Source organism: Elgaria multicarinata, chromosome 13 (genome assembly GCF_023053635.1).
Source record: "Elgaria multicarinata webbii isolate HBS135686 ecotype San Diego chromosome 13, rElgMul1.1.pri, whole genome shotgun sequence".
NCBI lineage: Eukaryota > Metazoa > Chordata > Lepidosauria > Squamata > Anguidae > Elgaria > Elgaria multicarinata.
This window is the reverse complement of record NC_086183.1, coordinates 29,179,681-29,198,942: the sequence shown is the minus strand read 5'-3', so window position 1 is coordinate 29,198,942 and position 19,262 is coordinate 29,179,681. Positions and strand designations below refer to the sequence as shown.

At 48.9% G+C, this 19,262-nt stretch overlaps 1 protein-coding gene across 1 annotated transcript; it reads right to left on the bottom strand.

Annotated features, from left to right (window-relative positions):
• Positions 1–4,726: 4,726 nt before the first annotated feature.
• On the bottom strand, positions 4,727–10,846 carry APOE (apolipoprotein E). Its single transcript, XM_063140095.1, has 4 exons — positions 10,763–10,846; positions 10,389–10,453; positions 8,469–8,619; positions 4,727–5,799 (listed from the first exon to the last, which is right to left on the bottom strand). Exons 2-4 carry the CDS (start codon positions 10,429–10,431, stop codon positions 5,172–5,174), a joined length of 822 nt encoding a protein of 273 aa, XP_062996165.1. The 5' UTR covers positions 10,432–10,453; positions 10,763–10,846; the 3' UTR covers positions 4,727–5,171.
• Between the last annotated feature and the right edge of the window lie 8,416 nt (positions 10,847–19,262).

Sequence of the window (19,262 nt, the reverse complement as noted above, 5' to 3'; positions counted from 1 at the left end):
AGAGCATCGTACGGAAGCCCTACAGTAGCTAGGAAAGTACGCCTGCATCCTTTCACTCACAGGGCCCAGATCCACAGCCACTGTGGGGTTTTCTCCACCTGCAGAGAGACCCCCAGGCCTGTGTGAGTGGTTGTGACTCACTCTTCCAGGGGTCATGTTCAACCTCTTTCGGCCCAAGGCCTGAATTGCATTTCAGAGACGCTCTTGGGGAGGCACATTTCAGTGGAGGACAAGGCCAAGAGCAAACTGAGATCAGGCCAAAATGCCCCCAACACCTGCGCATTTTAGCATCAAGCTCTTACTGCGAGTAACGAAACCTTAGGAGAGGCCGTTCAAACTTTTGAAATGGAGGCGGGGAGGGCAGCGAATGCACAAAAGCTGAGAAACCACTGAACGGTCACTAGCTGGGGGGAAAGGGGCGGAGCTAGGAGAAGAAGACCCGGATTGGGACCCAACAAGTGCCAGACACTTCTGCAGCTTTCACTGTTGTGATGAAGAGGGAATAATTTCATCAGGTGGTGCATGCTTACAGATGACACCTGCTGAAATTCCCTTTTCTATGCAACTGTTAAAGATTCAGGAGCCCGGTCCTCCTTTCCATAGGGTCACCCCAGTCTTGCAGACCTGAAATTCAGCATCCCTGGACAAAGCTGAGTGCAGCCATGCCTGCTAAGTCATCAAGGTCGCCTCTTTCTCGTTAATGCTCTTCTTGGGAGCATGAAACTGGTTGTCCAACGCCTGGCCGAGGAGTTGTGTTTGGCCAGATGGACTTACATCACACAATCCAAGAAGAACCAGGAGAAGCCTCTTTAGTTATCCCTATCACTTCATGTCCTGTTATTGCACAATCTGCGCACAGCATCTGTTTGAAACACTTTGCTGCTCCTTGTTTGAACTTGTTTCCCTCATTTAGATCAAGCAATTTGGGAGGGTTCACCCAAAGGACTTGTTTTTCAGCTCACAAAGAAGTAACATGCCTTTAAAAAAAAAAAGAACGTATTTCTCCCTAAGTACACTGCATATTGGCACGGCTGTTTCAGCAGCGCTTCCCAAAGAAAACCCTGCTCTTAAAGGATGCACTGCTGCCTGAATCTGGAAGCTGTTCCACCGCATCTTCATATGCCTCTGAATCACAGCTTTGAAACATAAGCTCCTCTTATTTATTATTTATTTAAAGGATCTTTAGCCCACTCCGCAGCCAAAAAGGATCCTGGAAAGGTTTTCACAGACAGTCTGTGCCTGCAGGCTTACAATTGACAAAGACAAGGCACGCAAGGAAAAAAGGATGAGGAGGGCAGAGAAGTGGATCAATACCAATCAATGAACATGCATGAGCATTCAAGTCCCATGCAACCTGTTGTTTCAGGCACCACAAGGATTGCTATAATAGGGTAATTCCATGGTCCCCCGCCCACCTTTCAATCCAAAGTATATCATTTACCCAAAAAGCAAACAACTGTCAATAGATGACAGGCTGTTGCAGAGTAAAAGTGAATATAGGAGGCAAAGGAGAACCATCAGCAATGTGCAAGTAATGACCAGAAGTCTGGATTAGATGGAACTTGGCCTGATCCAGCAGGGCTTTTCTGTTCTTAATGATGATGGGAGTGGATGAGGTCTTCGCCAGTGAGTCTTGGTATGATGATGAGGCAAGGGGCATTGACAAAGCTGCCATTACTTTAAACTGCAAAACATTGGAGGATAAGACACAGGGTCTTTTTACAAATCCTTTGGGGAGGAACAGGTGTGTGGCAGATGCAGCCAGCAGCAACTCTGCTGCTGAAATTGACAAGATAATGGTTAGCGTCAAGTTAGGCAGAAGTTAGACAAAAAGGAGAGGGAGACCATGAAGGTTATGCCTCAACATGAACAAGGCTGGCAGGCAGCTCCCACCCCCGGTCCAAGGTGTGGGGTGCAGAAACCATTTCCCAGAACAGGGGGGGATTCTACACGTCGTACTGAGGCTGCTTCCATGAGGCCCCAGTGCGGCCCCAGTGCGACCCCGTAACTTGCCTGGAGAAGCGACGAGGAAGAGGTGTCCTTGGGGCTGCCGCTGCCACCACCCACCTACTTCCTCGCCGGCCGGGACGGAGAGCTCAGCGGAAGAAGGCGGGGTCTTCCGCCGAGCTCTCCGACCCGGCTGGGTCGGAGGTAGGTGGGTGGCGGTGGTGGCGGCGGCGGCCGCAAGGACGCCTCTTCCTCGTCGCTTCTCCAGGCAAGTTACACGATCGCTTTGGGGTCACACTGGGGCCGCATGGAAGCAGCCTCAGTACGACGTGTGGAATCCCCCCAGCTCAAATGCAAAGAGGCAGAGGTAGCCCTGATGAAACTGGGATTGTCATCTTTTCCTCTGGGCACAGCTCCTGTGCTTTTCCCCGGCATTAAGCGGCATGATGAACTTCAGCAGGGAGTAAGATTCCCCACACACAGACGCACACACCTCGCTGCATCTTCTTGCTGGAAAATGCTTCACCTGTTGAATTACTGCCTCAAAGGCAACTCAGGATACTCCAAAACCGATTTCGGTAACATGACTCTTGCACTGATGTCCTCCTTGTGGGCTTCCCACAAACATTTGGTTAGCTGCTGCGTGAACAGAATGTTGGACTTGCTAGGCCTTTGGTTTGAGCCACATGGTCCCAACTGTGGAGGGTTCCTCCACCAGCCTCTCTCAGCCTCTCAAAGACTTGTCATTTTAAATGCAAGGCGTGAGACATCCTGCTTTAGCACCTTGTATGACTAGGCCTCAAGTGGGCTCACATGTGGCCTCTGCAAGTTCTCTCCAGGGCTGCTGCCAGATCTCACAAGTCGAGATTTGTGAGATCTGTTGGACCAATATCAATGAGTTCCATGTTTCTCTAACCCGCCCCTGCCCCCCGGCCTCTCCAGAACAGCTTCAAATTCTTCCAGATGCCCCAAAGGCCACGGTGCAAACTGAAGCACCCCTCAGTTTTGGTCTGCGGGATGCATGATTGAGCCTGGGGATCCGTGTGGGAGTTTGTTCATTTGGCTGTTTGTTCCATTCGCTTCCATCTGAAGGGAAGGAACAGAGGAAGGGTTTTTTGGGATCACTGCCTTCTACAAGCAGATATGGAGAAAGCATAAACAGCGTCTTCCCATATTAACATCTGAGCAAATAATGTGTCATCGTTGGTAATCACTGAAGGAGGAACATTCCCAAGGGAACGGAAGCCATCTTGGGTTGCCAGAGAACACGCTGTAGCCGTCACTGTTGCTTAATTATCTGTGAAAATGGGTCCGTCAAAGGAAGGGCAGCCATTAATAAATGAGGCTGACTATGATTTTTGGTTTTAATCTGGGCTAGTTCCCAGGATTTTGGGTATGTAAAAGGCAGAAATGTGGCCTGGTGGCCTGAACGTATATTTTGAAGTAAAGCTGCAAGTTTTAAATAAATAAATAAATTGAAGTCAGCATAATTGGTCTAGTGTATACGATAGTATATGTCGTAGTCTTTGAAGTGCTACCAGATTCTTTCTTGTTTCTGCTTACAACGGTGCTACCAACACACGGAGTCTGGTGAAACTGGTTGTGGGGATCAGCCCCAGCGCACTGTTTCTAGCACATGTGAATATAAGAATGCAAGGAAGATGTGTACGGTTCCTCCATAGTTTCCCTTCAAGAGCAAAGCAAAACTGTGAGGGGTGTTCTCACAACACCAGCTTTCCCCAGAGGCGAAACTGATCTGCCCCAGATTTGCTCCCCCGCCCCCCTCCGGCCCCGGCTAGCCCTCTTCACTGGCTGCCAATTAGTTTCCGGGCAAAGTATAAAGTGTTGGTTGTCACCTTTAAAGCCCTACATGGTTTGGGTCCAGGCTACCTGCGGGATCGCCTTCTCCCGTACAATCCGCCCCACACACTCAGGTCCTCTGGGGAGAACTTACTCCAGTCTGCCAAAACAAGGCTGACAGGTATTACCCAGTGGACCTTTTCCTCTTCCGCTCCCAGATTATGGAATGGCCTGCCGGGAGAGATTCATCAACTTAACAGTCTTCCGGATTTTAAGAAAGCGATAAGGACTGATCTCTTCTGGCAGGCCTACCTAGTTGAATTTTAAGATGCCTTTTAATAATGTGCTGCTTTTAATAATGTATTAGTTTTAAATATTTTAATTATATGTATTTTATGGCATTTGCATTTATGTTGTAACCCTCCCCGATCCAGAGGGAGAAGCGGGTAACAAATAATAATAATTATTATTATTATTATTATTATTATTATTATTATTATTATTATTATTATTATTATTATATTACAGTTGGCAGCCTTATAAGTAGACCAGAGAGAGCAAATACCCCATCTCCTGCCAGACCAGAAGAAAACAGACTAACTTGCTTTTTCTTTTATCTTCCATCCTATCTCATTCAGTCAGGGGCTACAATTCAGTATGCATTTCCCAGAGTATTATTTTTTGGTCTGGGTCTTGAGCAGTAGAGGTTTGTGGTTCTGACGTCTGTGTGGGGTGTGTGTGAATCCACTCTGGGTTTCAGCCAGAACCAGTCAGAACTCTAAAGGAGCCCTCCAAGCAGAGCAGATTCACTGCCCCACTGACATCAGGGCCAGCAATATGGTGTGTGTGTGTGTGTGTGTGAGTGTGTGCAGAGCCTTGGATTTGGGATTCAGATCCAAGGTGATGCACAGCCTATATGTATATGTAGTGTGTCACACTAACCCGACACAAAACGACATCACATGAAAGAGAGAGACCGTCCTATCCAAAGTACATTTTATTGTTACGGATCAAAACGGAAAACACCAGTAAAGCCGAGAAATCACGGCAAAAGGAATGGCACAAGTTTCCTGGGTGTGAAATGTTAAAATGGGAAGTTTGGGGTATGGCTTGGGCGGGGCGAGTGAACCAGTAAAAGGCCTTTCTTGTCAGGGGTTCACAGGCGCAACAGTTATTAGTGCGGGACCTAGAAAGTGTTGGCCAGCAGAAAACGTGTAGGAAGTTAAGGAGCCAAAATGGCAGCGCTGTGGCCAAGTAGAATTGGAGCGGGGTGAGGGCTGTGCACTGCGCAGTGTGAGAGGTTAGTACATGACAGTGACCGTCGAGGCCCGTTCAACCAAGGAGCCTCCGCTCTGGAGGCCATCTTGGTTTCTAAGGAAACCAAGGGCTGCCATATTTTTCTTGCTGAGAGTGCAGGTTAGGCCTTAAGATTGCGTGTTGAACTTCTCCTTCAGGGCCTGGATCTGGGAGGAGATATTCTCCAACACCGGGGTGAACCACTGCTGTATTTTTTCCACAACCTGCTCAACAGAGCTCTTCACATTCTCGGCTCTCTCGCGGAGATGGCCGTGGAGCTCCTCAGCCCGACTGCTGAGCTGCTCATGGACCAGTTTTCCTTGCTCTCCCAGAGCCTGCTGCAGGGCCTGGAAACGTTGCTGCCCCTTTTCACGGATACTGGAGATGTAAGGGTCGAGGCTCTGACTCACAGCACCGACTTTTTCATTGGCACTGGCCCGCACCTCCTCGGTGTACTCAATCAACTTTCGCCGCAACTCTTCAGAGTCCTTGTTCACGCGTTTCCTCATCTTGCGCATGAACAGGTTAAACTGGGAGTGCACCGCTTCAACATTATGGCCCAACATTACGCGTGCGTCATTGGTGTATTGAATCACCTTGGCCTTGGTCTCCTCCATGTCGGCTCGCAGTTTTTCTGACAGGGCCGACACTTCGGTCGACAGGCGTTCCTGCATATCCTGGGCATAGGGGGCTACCTTGGAACGCAAGGCATCGCTGTAAACATTCACTTCCGTCATGGTCTCTGAGATAAGGTCGCTGTGGAGGATAAGGAAGCAGGCAGCGGCCGTTAGAATAACATCACCTCAATTGTTCTCTAGCACAGGCAACCCATGGACTCCTTAGGCAATTTGAAAAACGGTCTTGGGCACCGTCACAAAATGGCTGCCATGGAAGCCATGGAAAAGGACAAGTAACCTCTCCAAAAAAAAGTACAAAGAGGAGCTGAGGTCTTAAGCCGCAACACACTAAACAACCACTTTGAAAGCACAGTTTTTAGCACGTCACACCAAGCCCAAGAAAATGTGTTAATGTGTTAATTAACCCACTATTGTCTACCCCTGTTCCAGCATTTAGGCCTTGCCGTCCTAATTCCCGCAGGCCTCAAATCTCTCAAGACGGAGGGACCCTAGAGAAAGCCAAAGTCTAGAGGGATTCAGGTCCTTGTATCTTCCTGCTAAATGGTGAGGAGATTTTATCACCCTGAAAGTCAGGCGTGGGGTAAAGGTCGCTTGTAACCAGCCCACGCTTACCCTCTAGTTCGCCTCAGCCTCACACAGGCCTGCGTCACCATATCCACACAACCCACAAGGGCCAAGCAGGATTTTTGAGTCTGACTCTGAGGCAGAAGATTGAAAGCAAAACGTGGTCACATCCCTTAAGCAACAAAATGACACAGGGGCAGAGCAACCCCTTTGCTAAGTTGGAACGCCCCAACATCCCAGCACTGGTTGGAAGAATCCATCTGGGGCAGTGGGGCGAAGTTCACTGAGCTTTCATCAGCTCAGCACTCAGACCTCAGCTCATTTACCCGCAAACTGGCCTGGCTTGATGCACATTGAGCTGGGCAGATTCACAGATTTCTGGCTGGGGGTTTTACGCAAATTGCACAATCCCAGCTGCAGTTTGCTTAATTTGAGCAAACTGCAGCCACAATGTGCTTCATTGCCGGTGCACTTCATGCTAATGAAGTAGACCGCCGCAATGACCTTAATTGGCCCAAATTATGGTCAAAATGTGTGCAGGTCTTTGAAAATGCATGCAGGTCTGGTTTGCTAATGCAAGCCAGCCAGGGGCAACAGGGAAATCCAGCAGGCCTAAAGAAAAAAGAAAAAGGTAAGATTTCCCTGCCATAGCCACCCTAGTTCTGAGCAAATGGGCGGGAATCATTTTGGACAGCTCCTGGGCTATTCTAAAGATTCTCCCATGTTGGAGGGGGAGGGTGTTATAGAGGTCTGGGAAGGTTATACAGTAGATACAAGGTCTGTGCACGGACCCCCCCCCCCCCAAACCGCTTTGTGGCTCAATCCAGAACTTTTGGATCGGGCCCGAACCACTTTGGGTCGATCTGACCCGCCCCCGCTCCACTCTGTGGAGCGAGATCGGGATCGAGATTTTGCCCCCCTTCCCTACATACTTGCCTCCGCGGCAGACGGCGGAGGCAGGTAAGTGGGGAAGGGGGGGACAAAATGGGAGCCGAATAAGCTCTCCTCTCCTCTGCCCCCTTACCTGGCTCCGCCACCGTCGCTGCATGGGCTGTGGCAGCGGAGCCAGTTCCCCCCACTTACCTGCCTCCGTCGCGGTCCAGTGCCGGCTTCAACTGAGGGCCAGGCCTCAGTTGAAGCCAGCGCTGAACCACGACGGACGCAGGTAAGCCCCTCTACCCCCTGCCCCCTTACCTGGCTCTGCCGCCGTTGCCGCATGGACTGTGGTGGCAACACCTGGTGAGCCCCTCCCCCCCACTTACCCGTGTTTGGAGCTCCGGATGGAGGAGAACCGCTTCACCTCGATCCGCAGCTCCCCCGACCCGATTCGAATCCGCCTTTGGCGGAGGCGGATCGGGTCGCTCCGCCCCGGATTCACGATCCGAAGCAGAGCGGAGCACAGTCCTAACAGATACTGCATAACCACAATCTCTCCCACTCTGCTCACACCACACCCCAGAGCTCTCCCCGTTTTAACCTCGTCCGGCATCAGATCTCCAAAATCAGAAAGCAAGGCTGACACTCTTCCTGAAATAATCTATTATTTGTTGTCATTTTACCCTCCCCGAAACCTGTCAACGGCCTCATTCTTTCTCATCATAGAGCCAATTCTGGCTGCACTTCTTTATACCCCTCCACGTCTTTCATCTCTCACTTGTCAGCACCACAGCGAATCTGGATGTGTTTTTGAGTTAATAATACTCTTGAGTAACACTTCTACTACTCATTACATTTCTGAAGGGCTGTTACTCCACTGAAACAATCATCAAAGTAAACTGACTAAAGGTATGCTGGCAAAAGAATATTTTAACAGGCGTTTGGCAACAATGGGGCTCTGGTGGGTGATCTGGAGCTAAGTGGATGTCTGGTGACGTTCTCCAGGCCAAACTGGAGTTAGGTAAAGAGCTGATGGTTCCAGATCGGGTATGCTAGGGCCAAAGCAACATTTAAGACAAAACCTAGCAAATGTGAACATTTCAGAGGTGACTTTATATATATATATATATGACAGCATCCAAAATCCAGGTTCCGAATCGCAACATTCGACAATTCTTACTTGGGATTTCCAACTTCAAAATCTTCGCTCCTGAAATGTGTTTCACTTCTACTAAAGCTGATATCACCTGGTCTTATTTATTTATTTATTTACAATATTTATATACCGCTTTGGAACCGCCCCGCGACCACCACTACCCATTCAAAGGGAGATGGAAAGTAACTCACTCGAGTTCCCTGCTGAGCTGCGAACTCCTGATCTGAGCGGTGACATCGTCTGCCGCGGTCTCAATTTGGCCCACGTAGTTCCAGAAGCTTTCCATCGCATCTTCCCATTTGGATTTGGGCTGATCTTGGGAGAGAGGATTTGCCCAGGAGCCTGCATGGATAAGGGGAAGGAGGAAAACTTTGAAGAACCTAGAACAAGCTTTCAAAAGCCGTGATCCACCAAGCTGGAAACAAGCTGCCTGTCAATGCTGGTGTTCCGCCAAGCCGCAAACCACTTGCAGAGTAAGGTATTTGAAAGCGCAAAGAACTCACATTCTCATGAATGGTGGTAATGGCCAGACAGGAAGCAGAACAGGAAGCTTCTAATTAAAGAAGCGGGGGGGGCGTTTAATACTATCATTGCTTCGTCTTTTGCACAACTGTAATAATTCTGTCCTCATCCTTCTATCTCAGGTGAAGTGAACCTCTTTCAGGCCAAGGTCAGAATTCTATTTCAGAGACGTTCTCAGAGGCCGAATTCCAGCACTGGGTGCAGGCGAAGGCAAAAGGCGTGGAGACAAAAGTGCAGATGTGCCCGCGTATTTTAGCTTACAGTTCTCACAACGCTTTAGGAGAGGCATTTCAACCTCTTAGGCTGGGAGGAAAACTAGGCAAAAGCCAAGAAACCGGCTAGTGATCGGTGGTTGGTGGGAAAGGGAGTGGGCCCATGAGAAGGGAATGTGGCCATCTGGGGAGGGGCTGATTGTGACCGCAGGCAGGCCAATTGTGGCCTCTGGGCCAGAGGTTCTAGCTAATGGCCCACTGACATCAGAGTCACCAGCCTCCACTGGGTACTCCCACATCCTAGTCTGATTTGAGAAACCCATATGCTAGGAATAGGCAACAGGGAACCCAATCCAATCTGGAGGTCTAGTCTAACGGTCTCCCCCCCCCAAAAAAAAAACCCTTCCCCTTGGCCATCCTCATTTTGCCCTTTACTGTGCTTGCTAGCTTTTCCTTACCATTTTATTATATTTTTATCCCCTTCTTCCTCTAATCAGCTCTCCCTGCCCTCTATATCCTCACGACAGCCCTGCAAGGTAGCTCAAGCTAAGGTGTAGTGACTGATCCAAAGTCACCCATGACCAAGCAAAGGATTGAACCTACATCTCCCCGGTCCTAGCCTGACATGCTAACCACTATACCACACTGCCTTCCTATGCTAGCTATGACAGCAGACAAAGGGCTCGTTAGCTCCCTCTGATTCACAGTCAGCAATCTTCCCTTATTATGCAATGCAGGGGCGTAGAAGGCAAGCGCTCCGTTTCTGTTGCACACATTGGCAGGAGAGAATTAAAGAGCCCCCGTGGCTGGATATGGCTGGAAACTTAAGAATCAGGACGGACCGTATTTTGGTCCCACCCAGCAAGGCAATTCTGATGCTTTTCTCTGCCTTTCTGCTCCTCTCCCGGTTCCCTCCAACATTCCATCATCTGACCAAGTAGCCATTTCTTATATAACATTCACGCCGTAAGACGCGAAGTACTGCCCACTGGATCAGACCAAACGTCCGTCCAGTTCAGCGCTCTGTTTTCCTTGGAGGCCGGCCCGATGCCTCTGGGAAGCTCGCACACAGGACATTAAGAGGATGAGAATTCTCCCTTTGATTGTGCCCCCCAACATCTGCTACTCAGAGCTACTCAGAGCACTTCCATGCAGGACAAGTGTTAATGCCACATTTAAACCAGACTTTAAGGAGCATCAGCCAGTGAAGGCTGGCGGCTCCGACATCAGTGGGGCAGTGAGTCACTCAGAACCAGTCCTTTAGATTTCTGCCTCCACTGGCATCGGAGTCACCAGCCTCTACTGACATCAGTAGTGAGGACCAGTTGCTTGTTTTTGTTGATTCAGGCTCCCTTATTTTCCCATTTAGTTACTCACCTCCCAGCAGAAGCGCTGTGAAAAACAGGGCAAAGAACTTCATGGCGGCCACCGATCAGGTCCTTCTGGAGAAGAGAGAGCAGTAAATTAGTTGAGAGTTTGAATTGGCGAAGGGGGTTTCTTACCCACCTCTAAAAGACACGCGCAGGTTCAGTCACAGTCCAGCCATATGCAGACTCCCCGAGAGAATCCCCACTAAACTCCATACCGACAAAGAACCGCAACACCAACACCTTTTATCCTGACTTTCCTAATCTAGAATAACCATCTTCCTTTGGTTTCATAGCCAACGTCTCTAAAACACATCCCCTGTTAAGCAACAGCCGTGTGAGATCTGAACAGGTTGCTGGCTGTTCCTCTTCACCTTTCTTTACCTTCTTTTCTGCTGGACTCCGGGACAGTGTGTTCAGCCAGACCCTCTGTCCAGACTTAAATACTCAGCTCAGCTGGTAGGAAGCAGGGAGGGGGGGTGAGAGAAGAGGGAGGCGGGACGGGCAAAGTCAGCATCAGCAGGAGTAGCTTCAAAGCCTACTTTGCTTCGGGGACAAAGTTTAATCTCCAGCACGGCCATCTCACACTGCTAGGGAAAGTCTCTGAACTCTCCAGAAAGAGAGAGAAGGAAACGGAATCATTAAAGCAGCATGAAGGTGTGAGCCTTTTCAGCTACACAGGTCTCCTCATCATGTGCAAATCTTGTCTATTCTGCTCACAGAACCGGGCCTGGGAGAGGAATCCTGGGGCTAAACTACATGTTTTCTGCAACGGGGAAGCAGGTTGAGGCTGTTTGAGGCGCGTGACGCCGTCGCCTCTCCGCAAGCACAGAGCTGCATCCTTCTCAAAGAGTTTTCACGTGTGCTGTGGGCACCTTCCCCCCTGCCCACCCCCCCCACCCCGGTTTCCAACACATTCCGCAATCACAGCTGAAACGGTCTTCTTGCATTTGCAAATAGAACTGAAAAGTTGGCATTAACTAAAATGTATTTAGGCACCGGGCCAAATTTGGTGATCTGGACCAGGTCAGCTTAGCATCAAACACCTGAAAAGTGTGTGTGTGTGTGTGTGTGTGTGTCTCAGAGGGAAGAAGCAGTAGGCAGCTTCTCTCCATTGCATCCCCTTCTCCAGATGTGGCAGCAAGCCCACATCTAGGAAACCCAGCTGGGGGAGTAGGGTACAGGGAGGAGAAGACCTGGATGGGGAAAGACTGCACCGTCTGCTTCACCATCCACCACTTCTGTTCTCCATTTTACATCCTCCCTCGGCTGCTTTTCAGCCATTTAACGAAGACCCATCTTCCCCAACTGGGCTCTGCTGCTGGATGTGCCGTTTGGCCCTGGACATCCAAAAATGGACTAAAAGCATCATTTTTGTGGATGCTCCAATTAATCCCTGATTAGTGTTGTGAGCATCTGGAAATAAATATGTATTTCCATCACTTTGGGGGCATTTTAAGATGTTTTAGAGCAGCCTTCCTCAACCTGGGGTACTCCAGATGTGTTGGACTACAACTCCCAGAATGCCTCAGCCAGCTGGCTGGGGCATTCTGGGAGATGCAGTCCAACACATCTGGAGCGCCCCAGGTTGAGGAAGGCTGTTTTAGAGTGTTTTTAGGATGTTTTTAACAATGTATATTATCTTTTAATTCAGTTTTATGTATTTTATATTTACTGTTGTTCCCCACTTCGATCAGAATGGAAAGGTGGGTAAGAAATAAAATTATTATTATTATTATTATTATTATTATTATTATTATTATTATTTATAAGTGGATGCTGAAAACTACACGTGTTCGCAATTGTCAACAACCACAAAGTTTCTGTATGTTTTTGGACAGTCATTAGATTCATCTGGGATTCATTCGCCGCATTCATATGTGAAGAGAAGGAATCACCGAATCTCAGACATTTACTGTGACATGACAGGCATCCCAAAACATCCCCCCTCCACAAAAAAAATACTCGTACTCATAATCACTTACTTCCTATTACGTATTCCTTAATGATCACTGGGCTGTGAATGAAGCAATGTAAGGGTGGCTCCCTTTGGTGACTTTCTGCACATGCTTACATATCGTGGATAGAAGAATTCTATCCCATGTTGCAGTACAGAACCAAGAGTGGTTGCTATGCTGGCTTAACGTCATATGCAAAGGGGAAAGGTCGAGATTCCATACCTGGCAAAACTCCCCAAGGGGATGAGGTGGGATTTGACTAGGTGAAATGTAGGGCTGTGCACAGACCCCCCCGAACCGCTTCGTGGCCTGATCTGGAACTTCCGGATTGGGCCCGAACTGCTTTGGGTCGATCTGACCCTCCCCTGTTCCACTCCACGGAGCGAGATCCGGAGGGCTGGATCGAGATTTCCCCCCCCCCTTCCACTTACTTGCCTTTGCGGCCGATGGCAGAGACAGGTAAGTGGGGAAGGGGGGACAAAATGGTGGCCAAATAAGCCCCCCTCCCCCCCTTACCTGACTCCGTTGCCGTTGCCGCATGGACTGCGGCACCGGCGCCAGGTGAGCCCCCTCCCCCCCACTTACTTGCGTCCGGAGCTTCAGATTGACGTGAACTACTTCACCTCAATCCACAGCTCCCCCGACCCAATTTGGATCCACCTTTGGTGGAGGCGGATCGGGTCACTCCGCTCCAGATTCGGGGAATCGAAACGAAGCGGAGCAGAGCCCTAGTAAAATGTCCCTGGCTTAGTACTAGGGCAAAGGGAGCAGGAAGTGGTGGGCAGCCTGTCGCAAGAGCTTAGGTCAGTGAGGGTGTTGAGCCTTTGCTTCTTGTGACTCTGACGAAAGCCCCATAGCAGGCACTTTCTCACAGCGCTTCAAGGGGGCTTGTGAGTCAAGCATGCTAACTCAGCACATGGGGCTGCACCAGGCCTTGGTCAAGACATGTTGCAGACTGGGGAAAACAAGAAAATGACACCCCACACCCTCATTGAACATGCAGAAGCTGACAGGACTGGCAGTTGAATCTTACTTCAGCTAGGAACATACAGATGTTGTAAAATCCATTCCGTCTGCATTTTGCAGATTGTCACGGATGGAATCAGGGTTGTGTCCCACCCACCCCCAATTTCCAAACATTGTGCAAATTTGCACTTGAAAAAATGTGCACTTGCGAAAATTCGCAAATCCCCGCATCCAAAAATGCACATTTTCACATTTCGCAAATCCAAAATACACATTTTGATGCTTTTTTCATTTTGTGTAAGAACAACAACCCGTCTGACCCCCCCTAACTTTGGGGCCTTCCCTGTAGAATGACCTTCCCACCCCCCAGGTACTCAGGAGCCATGAGATCCTAGTGATATAGGGCGGGATACAAATGTTTTAAATAAAATAAACTGTAGCATGCTTTAGGTGCCAATTAAAGACTCATCTCTTCACCCACATATTCCCTGCTTGTTCGGCTTATGGGTCATACAAGGTGTGCAGACCTGAGGGTCACTTTTAAAAGCCTTCTCCTTCTCCTTCCCTTCCTCCTCCTCGGTTTACTGTCCGTTCTACTGCTGGAGGCCTGGAAGGGCCTACCACTGGCTGTCCCGTCCCCAGCCTTCCTCTCCCTGCCACCACAGCAATATTTGCTCTTTGTGCTTCCTTAGCCACCGGAGCCAAACTGCAGCTCCAGTCATTAAAGAGGCTTTCACTCCTGAACCCCGTGCGTTGTGTCAAGAATAGGGCCCCAAGCCCCAAGTTTCCACTCCAACGCCCTGACACCTCACACTACACAGCCTGTCCATTTTTACGAAAGAAAGGCAACCAGCGCGATGGGATTGCTCTATCACCACAGACTGTATTTGGGGTTGCAGGCGTGGTCGGGAGGCTGTGGTTTATTGCTACAAATAGGGCCTTTGAGGTTCATAAAAACCACTGCGTGGGGAAGAAGTAACCAGGCCTGTGAAAAGTGTGTGTGTGTGTGTTTTACACTGATTCTGGGAGGGCTTCTGCTCTAAAAGGCAGCCAAGAAATATTTTAAATAAATAAATAAATAAATAAATAAACTCTCTTCCGCACAACAACATGCCCCTCTAAATAGAAGCACCCACAACTGCTTTTCTAGGCTTCTTGCTTTAGTCACCAGGGTTAAAGCCGTCGTTTAAGGTGTCTTCTGAACACAGCCTGGCTTTCCGGCTTAACCACTGTGGTTAAAGCCATGGTTTAAGGTGTCTTCTGAACGGAGCCTTTTTCAGGTCAAAATTGCCCTCCCGAAGGTTCGTTTTCATCCATGGCTGGGAACCTACTAGTCACCTTTTCCTCCCTGCTTGTGAAAAGGCAAGTTGGGAAGGAGATTTAGAGCTGGAAGAGCACCAGAAGGAATGAAGCAGCTTGACTCTGTGCGCTTTTTGCATGTTCAGGAGCTGCTTTTGATTTCATCCCAAGAAGAATGGATAGGCTTGGACTTCCTGCCGGGCTGTGCTGAAGGGGTCGCCTGTCCCTCACCAGCACTGGAGAGAGTCTAATGCCGGTGCAGCCCGTACTTCAAGCAGGCCAAGAATAGCCACCACATCACGACGAAAGCAAAAACAACAACAACAACAACAACAGAGACCCATCTTGGAAGTTCCTTCCGAGCTAAAATGCCCACAGGATTTTAAGATGAGCAAACATTTTCTTCGGAGACTTCCCCACAGCCTTGGCATCACCGACAAAAAGCCTTCCTCAAACTGGCACCCTCCGGGGTGTGGGACTACAACTCCCACAACCCCCAGCCAGATGGGTTGGACTACAGAACCCATCATTCCCATCATGCTGACTGGAGGCCATGGGAGTTGTTAGTCTAACACATCTGTAAGCGGGGGGGGGCAGGTGGACCTAAAGGCTGACCGAAAAGTTGCAGAGCGAGAGTTTCTGTCGCTGAGGCATCAAAACCAAAGGAGGCGTGGGAAGGCAGAGAGAGGATCTTGGCCTTGTTGACGTCAGGATCAACCTTGCCCACTGCCTTTTGCTCCAAGAGCGCTGATGCCAGCCATGTTGCTGTTGGCTTCACACACACGCACACACTGCTCCTTCCACCGTTTGCAAAATGATACCGTTTGGACTCTGTTGCCTTTCCATGTCACTGCAAGAGAATGCCACGTTTATGTGGCAAGGAGATAACATTTGATTTCTGACCCCTGTAACAGCATGCAGGTATGGTCAATAGGCCAACATCCTCACCACAATCATTTTGAATGTATGACTAGGATCCCTTTGGGGGGAAATAAATCCATACGGGTGCAATCCATGCACATTTAGATGTGGGGGTGGGGGGTGGGGGAGTCCTGGCTGGGCGTGCTGGAAGTTGTAGGGCATTCTTAGACCTAAGTTGAGTAAGAAACAAAAATTACTCGCTGTGTTTACATCGAGGCTTTGTAAACATGGCATCGAGTGTCCCAGTCCATTTCTTAACCAGGTCAAGCTCTTTTGAGCTTGTTCTTTCTAGTCCTGGAATACTCTCTGCTGTTTTGTGTGCCTTGGCAGCTGACATATTTGAAAAGCATCACAGGGGTGATTTGCAAGGGAAATGCTGGAGGCCTTCAAGAGGCAGCTGGACAGCCATCTGTCAGGGATGCTTTAAGGGGGATTCCTGCATTGAGCAGGGGGTTGGACTTGATGGCCTTGTAGGCCCCTTCCAACTCTATGATTCTGATTCTACGCCTTGCGTTAGATTGGGTGATTTCACGTGAATGTTCGTGAACATTCATGAACCCACCCAATGCAGGGAGGAAGGTTCAGTCATGGAATGCTGAGAGTCAGGGTAGATTCCCAGGACAGAAGCAGAAGTTGGGTTTGGTTCTATGAAAAGCTTTATATAATATTTCATATAAGAGTTGGCAATATCTGGGTCAATGGCAAACCCCCCACATCTCTGCACATATTTTTGTAAGTTCTAGACTGAGCCACGACAGGACTGCACGCTGCCTGGGAAAGGAAGGAAAGGCATTTTATATTTTCATATCGTCTTTCATTGTTTTAGGAGATGCCATAGGGGCCGAGGTTTGCGCAAAAAAAGTTGCATAGTCAGAAATTCAGTTCATTGCATCTTCAGGATGGAGCAAGTATTACCTGCTGGTTTCTCATTTCCGGGAAGCTGGGTCCATGAACTGACCCTGGTACAAGAGAGTTGAATAAGAGGGCATATTATGGACCCCAAAGCTAGACTTGTACAAAAATTTCTGCAGCTATTAAAGGTTTGCAGGGCCTCCGTCAGGGAGAAAAATCCTAGCCACAGGCCGTCCCCAGCCACAAGGTAGCCAAGAACCAGCTGTTTGCTTATCTTTTAGAAAAACAAACCCTCAAGCTGTTTTCCACATGTCACTGTGAACCTCCGATTGTATCATGACGACCTCTGGTCTCAGCATCGCAGGAGGGTTACTTTAGGGCAGAGTTTGGAATGGGAGGCACGTTGCAGGAAGCCGAGAGGGCGGCTGGATGCTCTTTCTTCTCCAAGGGGATTTTCCCAGGATCCCATTCTTGTATTCTGAATTCACTGCCGCCAGTTCATTGAATTTGAAGCACTTTTTTTTTTTAAAGCATAACCCAAAGAAATTGGGCATGTGATATTGTTCTTGGCATGAAGATAACGGGTAGGGGAGCTTTGCCTGCTAGGTTTGCCTGCTAGTGGTGTAGCGGTTAGAGTCGGGAGATCCGGGTTCTAGATGCCACTCATCCATGAAACTTACTGGGTGACTTTGGGCCAGTCACTGACTCTCAGCCTAACCTACCTCACAGGGTTGTTGTTGTTGTAGTTGTTATTTATAGCCGAGGCTCTCTGGGCAGTTTACATAGGATAAAAACTATGTAAGAACAATATACAAAAATTTTAAATCACAAAAACATACAATTTAAAACCATAAAAACAAACCCAGGCTAATTACATATTACTAAATGCCTGGGAGAAGAGAAAAGTCTTGACCTGGCGCCGAGAAAGTAACAATGTCGGCGCCAGGCAGGCCTCGTCAGGGAGATTGTTCCACAATTGGAGGGCCACCACAGAAAAGGCCCTCTCTCTTGTTGTTGTGAAGATAAAATGGAGAGGAGGCGGCTTGTGTACCCCAGCTTAGATTCCTTGTAAGAGGAAAGAAAGTGGGATATAGTTGTAGTAAAATAAATAAATACAAATATACGTTAAGCAATAAATACATAAATACAAATGTAGCGTTAATTAAATAAATGGCAATAATGTTGCAAAGGGGCATTTGGCTTGCACATCTCCACATGGCCCTCACACGGCTCACTCAACCCTTGCCGGACTGGCTGGTTATATCTTTTGATGCAAACATGAATGTATGCCAAAAGGCAGGGCGATACGTTCTGTAGGACTAGTTGCCTGAACCGGCAAATTGATGAAGGCCCATGGCTTCAAAATGCAGGCATTACAGCTGCCGTGGGGATTGCAAGGAGAAGGTCTAGTTTCTCTGGGATCAGCACCCCAAGACTTCTTTCTGTGCTCCCTTCCTTTCGGCTTTCACTTTACCACATACTATTCATGGGGTGTTTTTTTTGCATTTCATTCCTTTGGCAGCAATTTCTAGCCTACCCCAAGGACGCACGGGATTCCAAAGTCCCCCGTTTCCCACCCCCTTGTCCACTGCTCCTAAAACTGCCCCCCATAAAAGGGTGTGGCACCCTTCTGGTGCCTCCTTCTCGCCCTCTAGCCCCTGCCATTCCCAGGGCAGAAATCCCTCGGACAACAGGACTCCTTCTTTTAAAAGGTAATCAGAAAGAAAAGAGAATCTCTCCTCCTTCGGTCTGAAATACAAAGACTTTGATCTGGCAGAGTCGATCCGACTCTCAAATCTGGGGGAGTTGATGGAAGAACAAGACAACATTGTTTTCGGCTTTTTCACTTACGGGATTTCAGAAGAGGGTAATGAATGACTCATCCGGGGTCACGGCATGACTCGGTGCTGAAATCGGGGATAAAGAACCTGCCAGGAGTCCTGGCTCCAAAGCCTCTCCTCTGCACACCCAAAATGTAAACGCTGGTGACAGGAACTGTCTGGGAGGCCGGCACATACCATGATGCAAAATGGATTTGCCTGCTTGGGTGGCAGATCTGGGTGCCATTACAGGTGGACAGGTTTTGTGGGCTTTGTTTCGAAAGTTGAGCCCGGGATGAGGCAGGTGCAGGGAAAGACGAAGGCACCTCCAAGCTGCAGGAAGAGGCAGGCTACTGGCAAAGGGAGTTGGAGGACTCCGGGGTTCTCTGGCTCAACCTTCACCAACCTGGTGACATCTAGATGCTTTGGGCTATAACTCCTACCATCCCCCAGCCAGGGAGGGCAACCAGGTTGGCAAAGGCGGCCCTATATGATCCCAACAGCCATTAAGGGTAGCATTGTTGGGGAGGCGGGCAGACAGGGCTGGATTAAGACATATTGAAGCCCTAATGCCATGTCAAGGTTCAGCGTCCCCAAACCATAATGATAAAGCAGAAAAAGTGCAAGGGTAATGATAGGGTGCCCCAAATGTTAGGAGGTTAAACAGTGTTAGATAGCCTTCTACGAAGATGTGTATAAAGGCACTAAAAAAATAGGTTGATTTGAACTTCTTTTAAACTGGCTCTAGTTGGTGCTTGTCGGGTCCATTACTAAATGCTGTGTTGCCACACTTGCTCTCTGTATAAGGCAACTCTGCCGTACGTCACACTGGACTTTTCAAGATATTTAAGCCAAAGCAATGTTATCTTTTATGAGGCCCTAAGCCATGGCTTATTTGGGTCGTTCCTAAATCTGGCACTGTAGGCAGAACCGGGTTACAGGACACAATCCACCAGGGTTTGCTTGTGAAATTCCACTAGTGGACAGTGCCTCGTTTTAATAACTGGACGGCCAGCTAGGTGGCTGTTTGGATTTTTTTGCCTTAACCAACCCCAATATCTTAGGCCA

Coding starts and splice junctions, on each gene's coding strand:
- APOE (XM_063140095.1), bottom strand. CDS start 10,431: ATGAAGTTCTTTGCCCTGTTTTTCACAGCGCTTCTGCTGGGAG. Junction 8,620..10,388: donor CACAGCGCTTCTGCTGGGAG/GTGAGTAACTAA, acceptor TTATCCATGCAG/GCTCCTGGGCAAATCCTCTC. Junction 5,800..8,468: donor CAGCTCAGCAGGGAACTCGA/GTGAGTTACTTT, acceptor TATCCTCCACAG/CGACCTTATCTCAGAGACCA.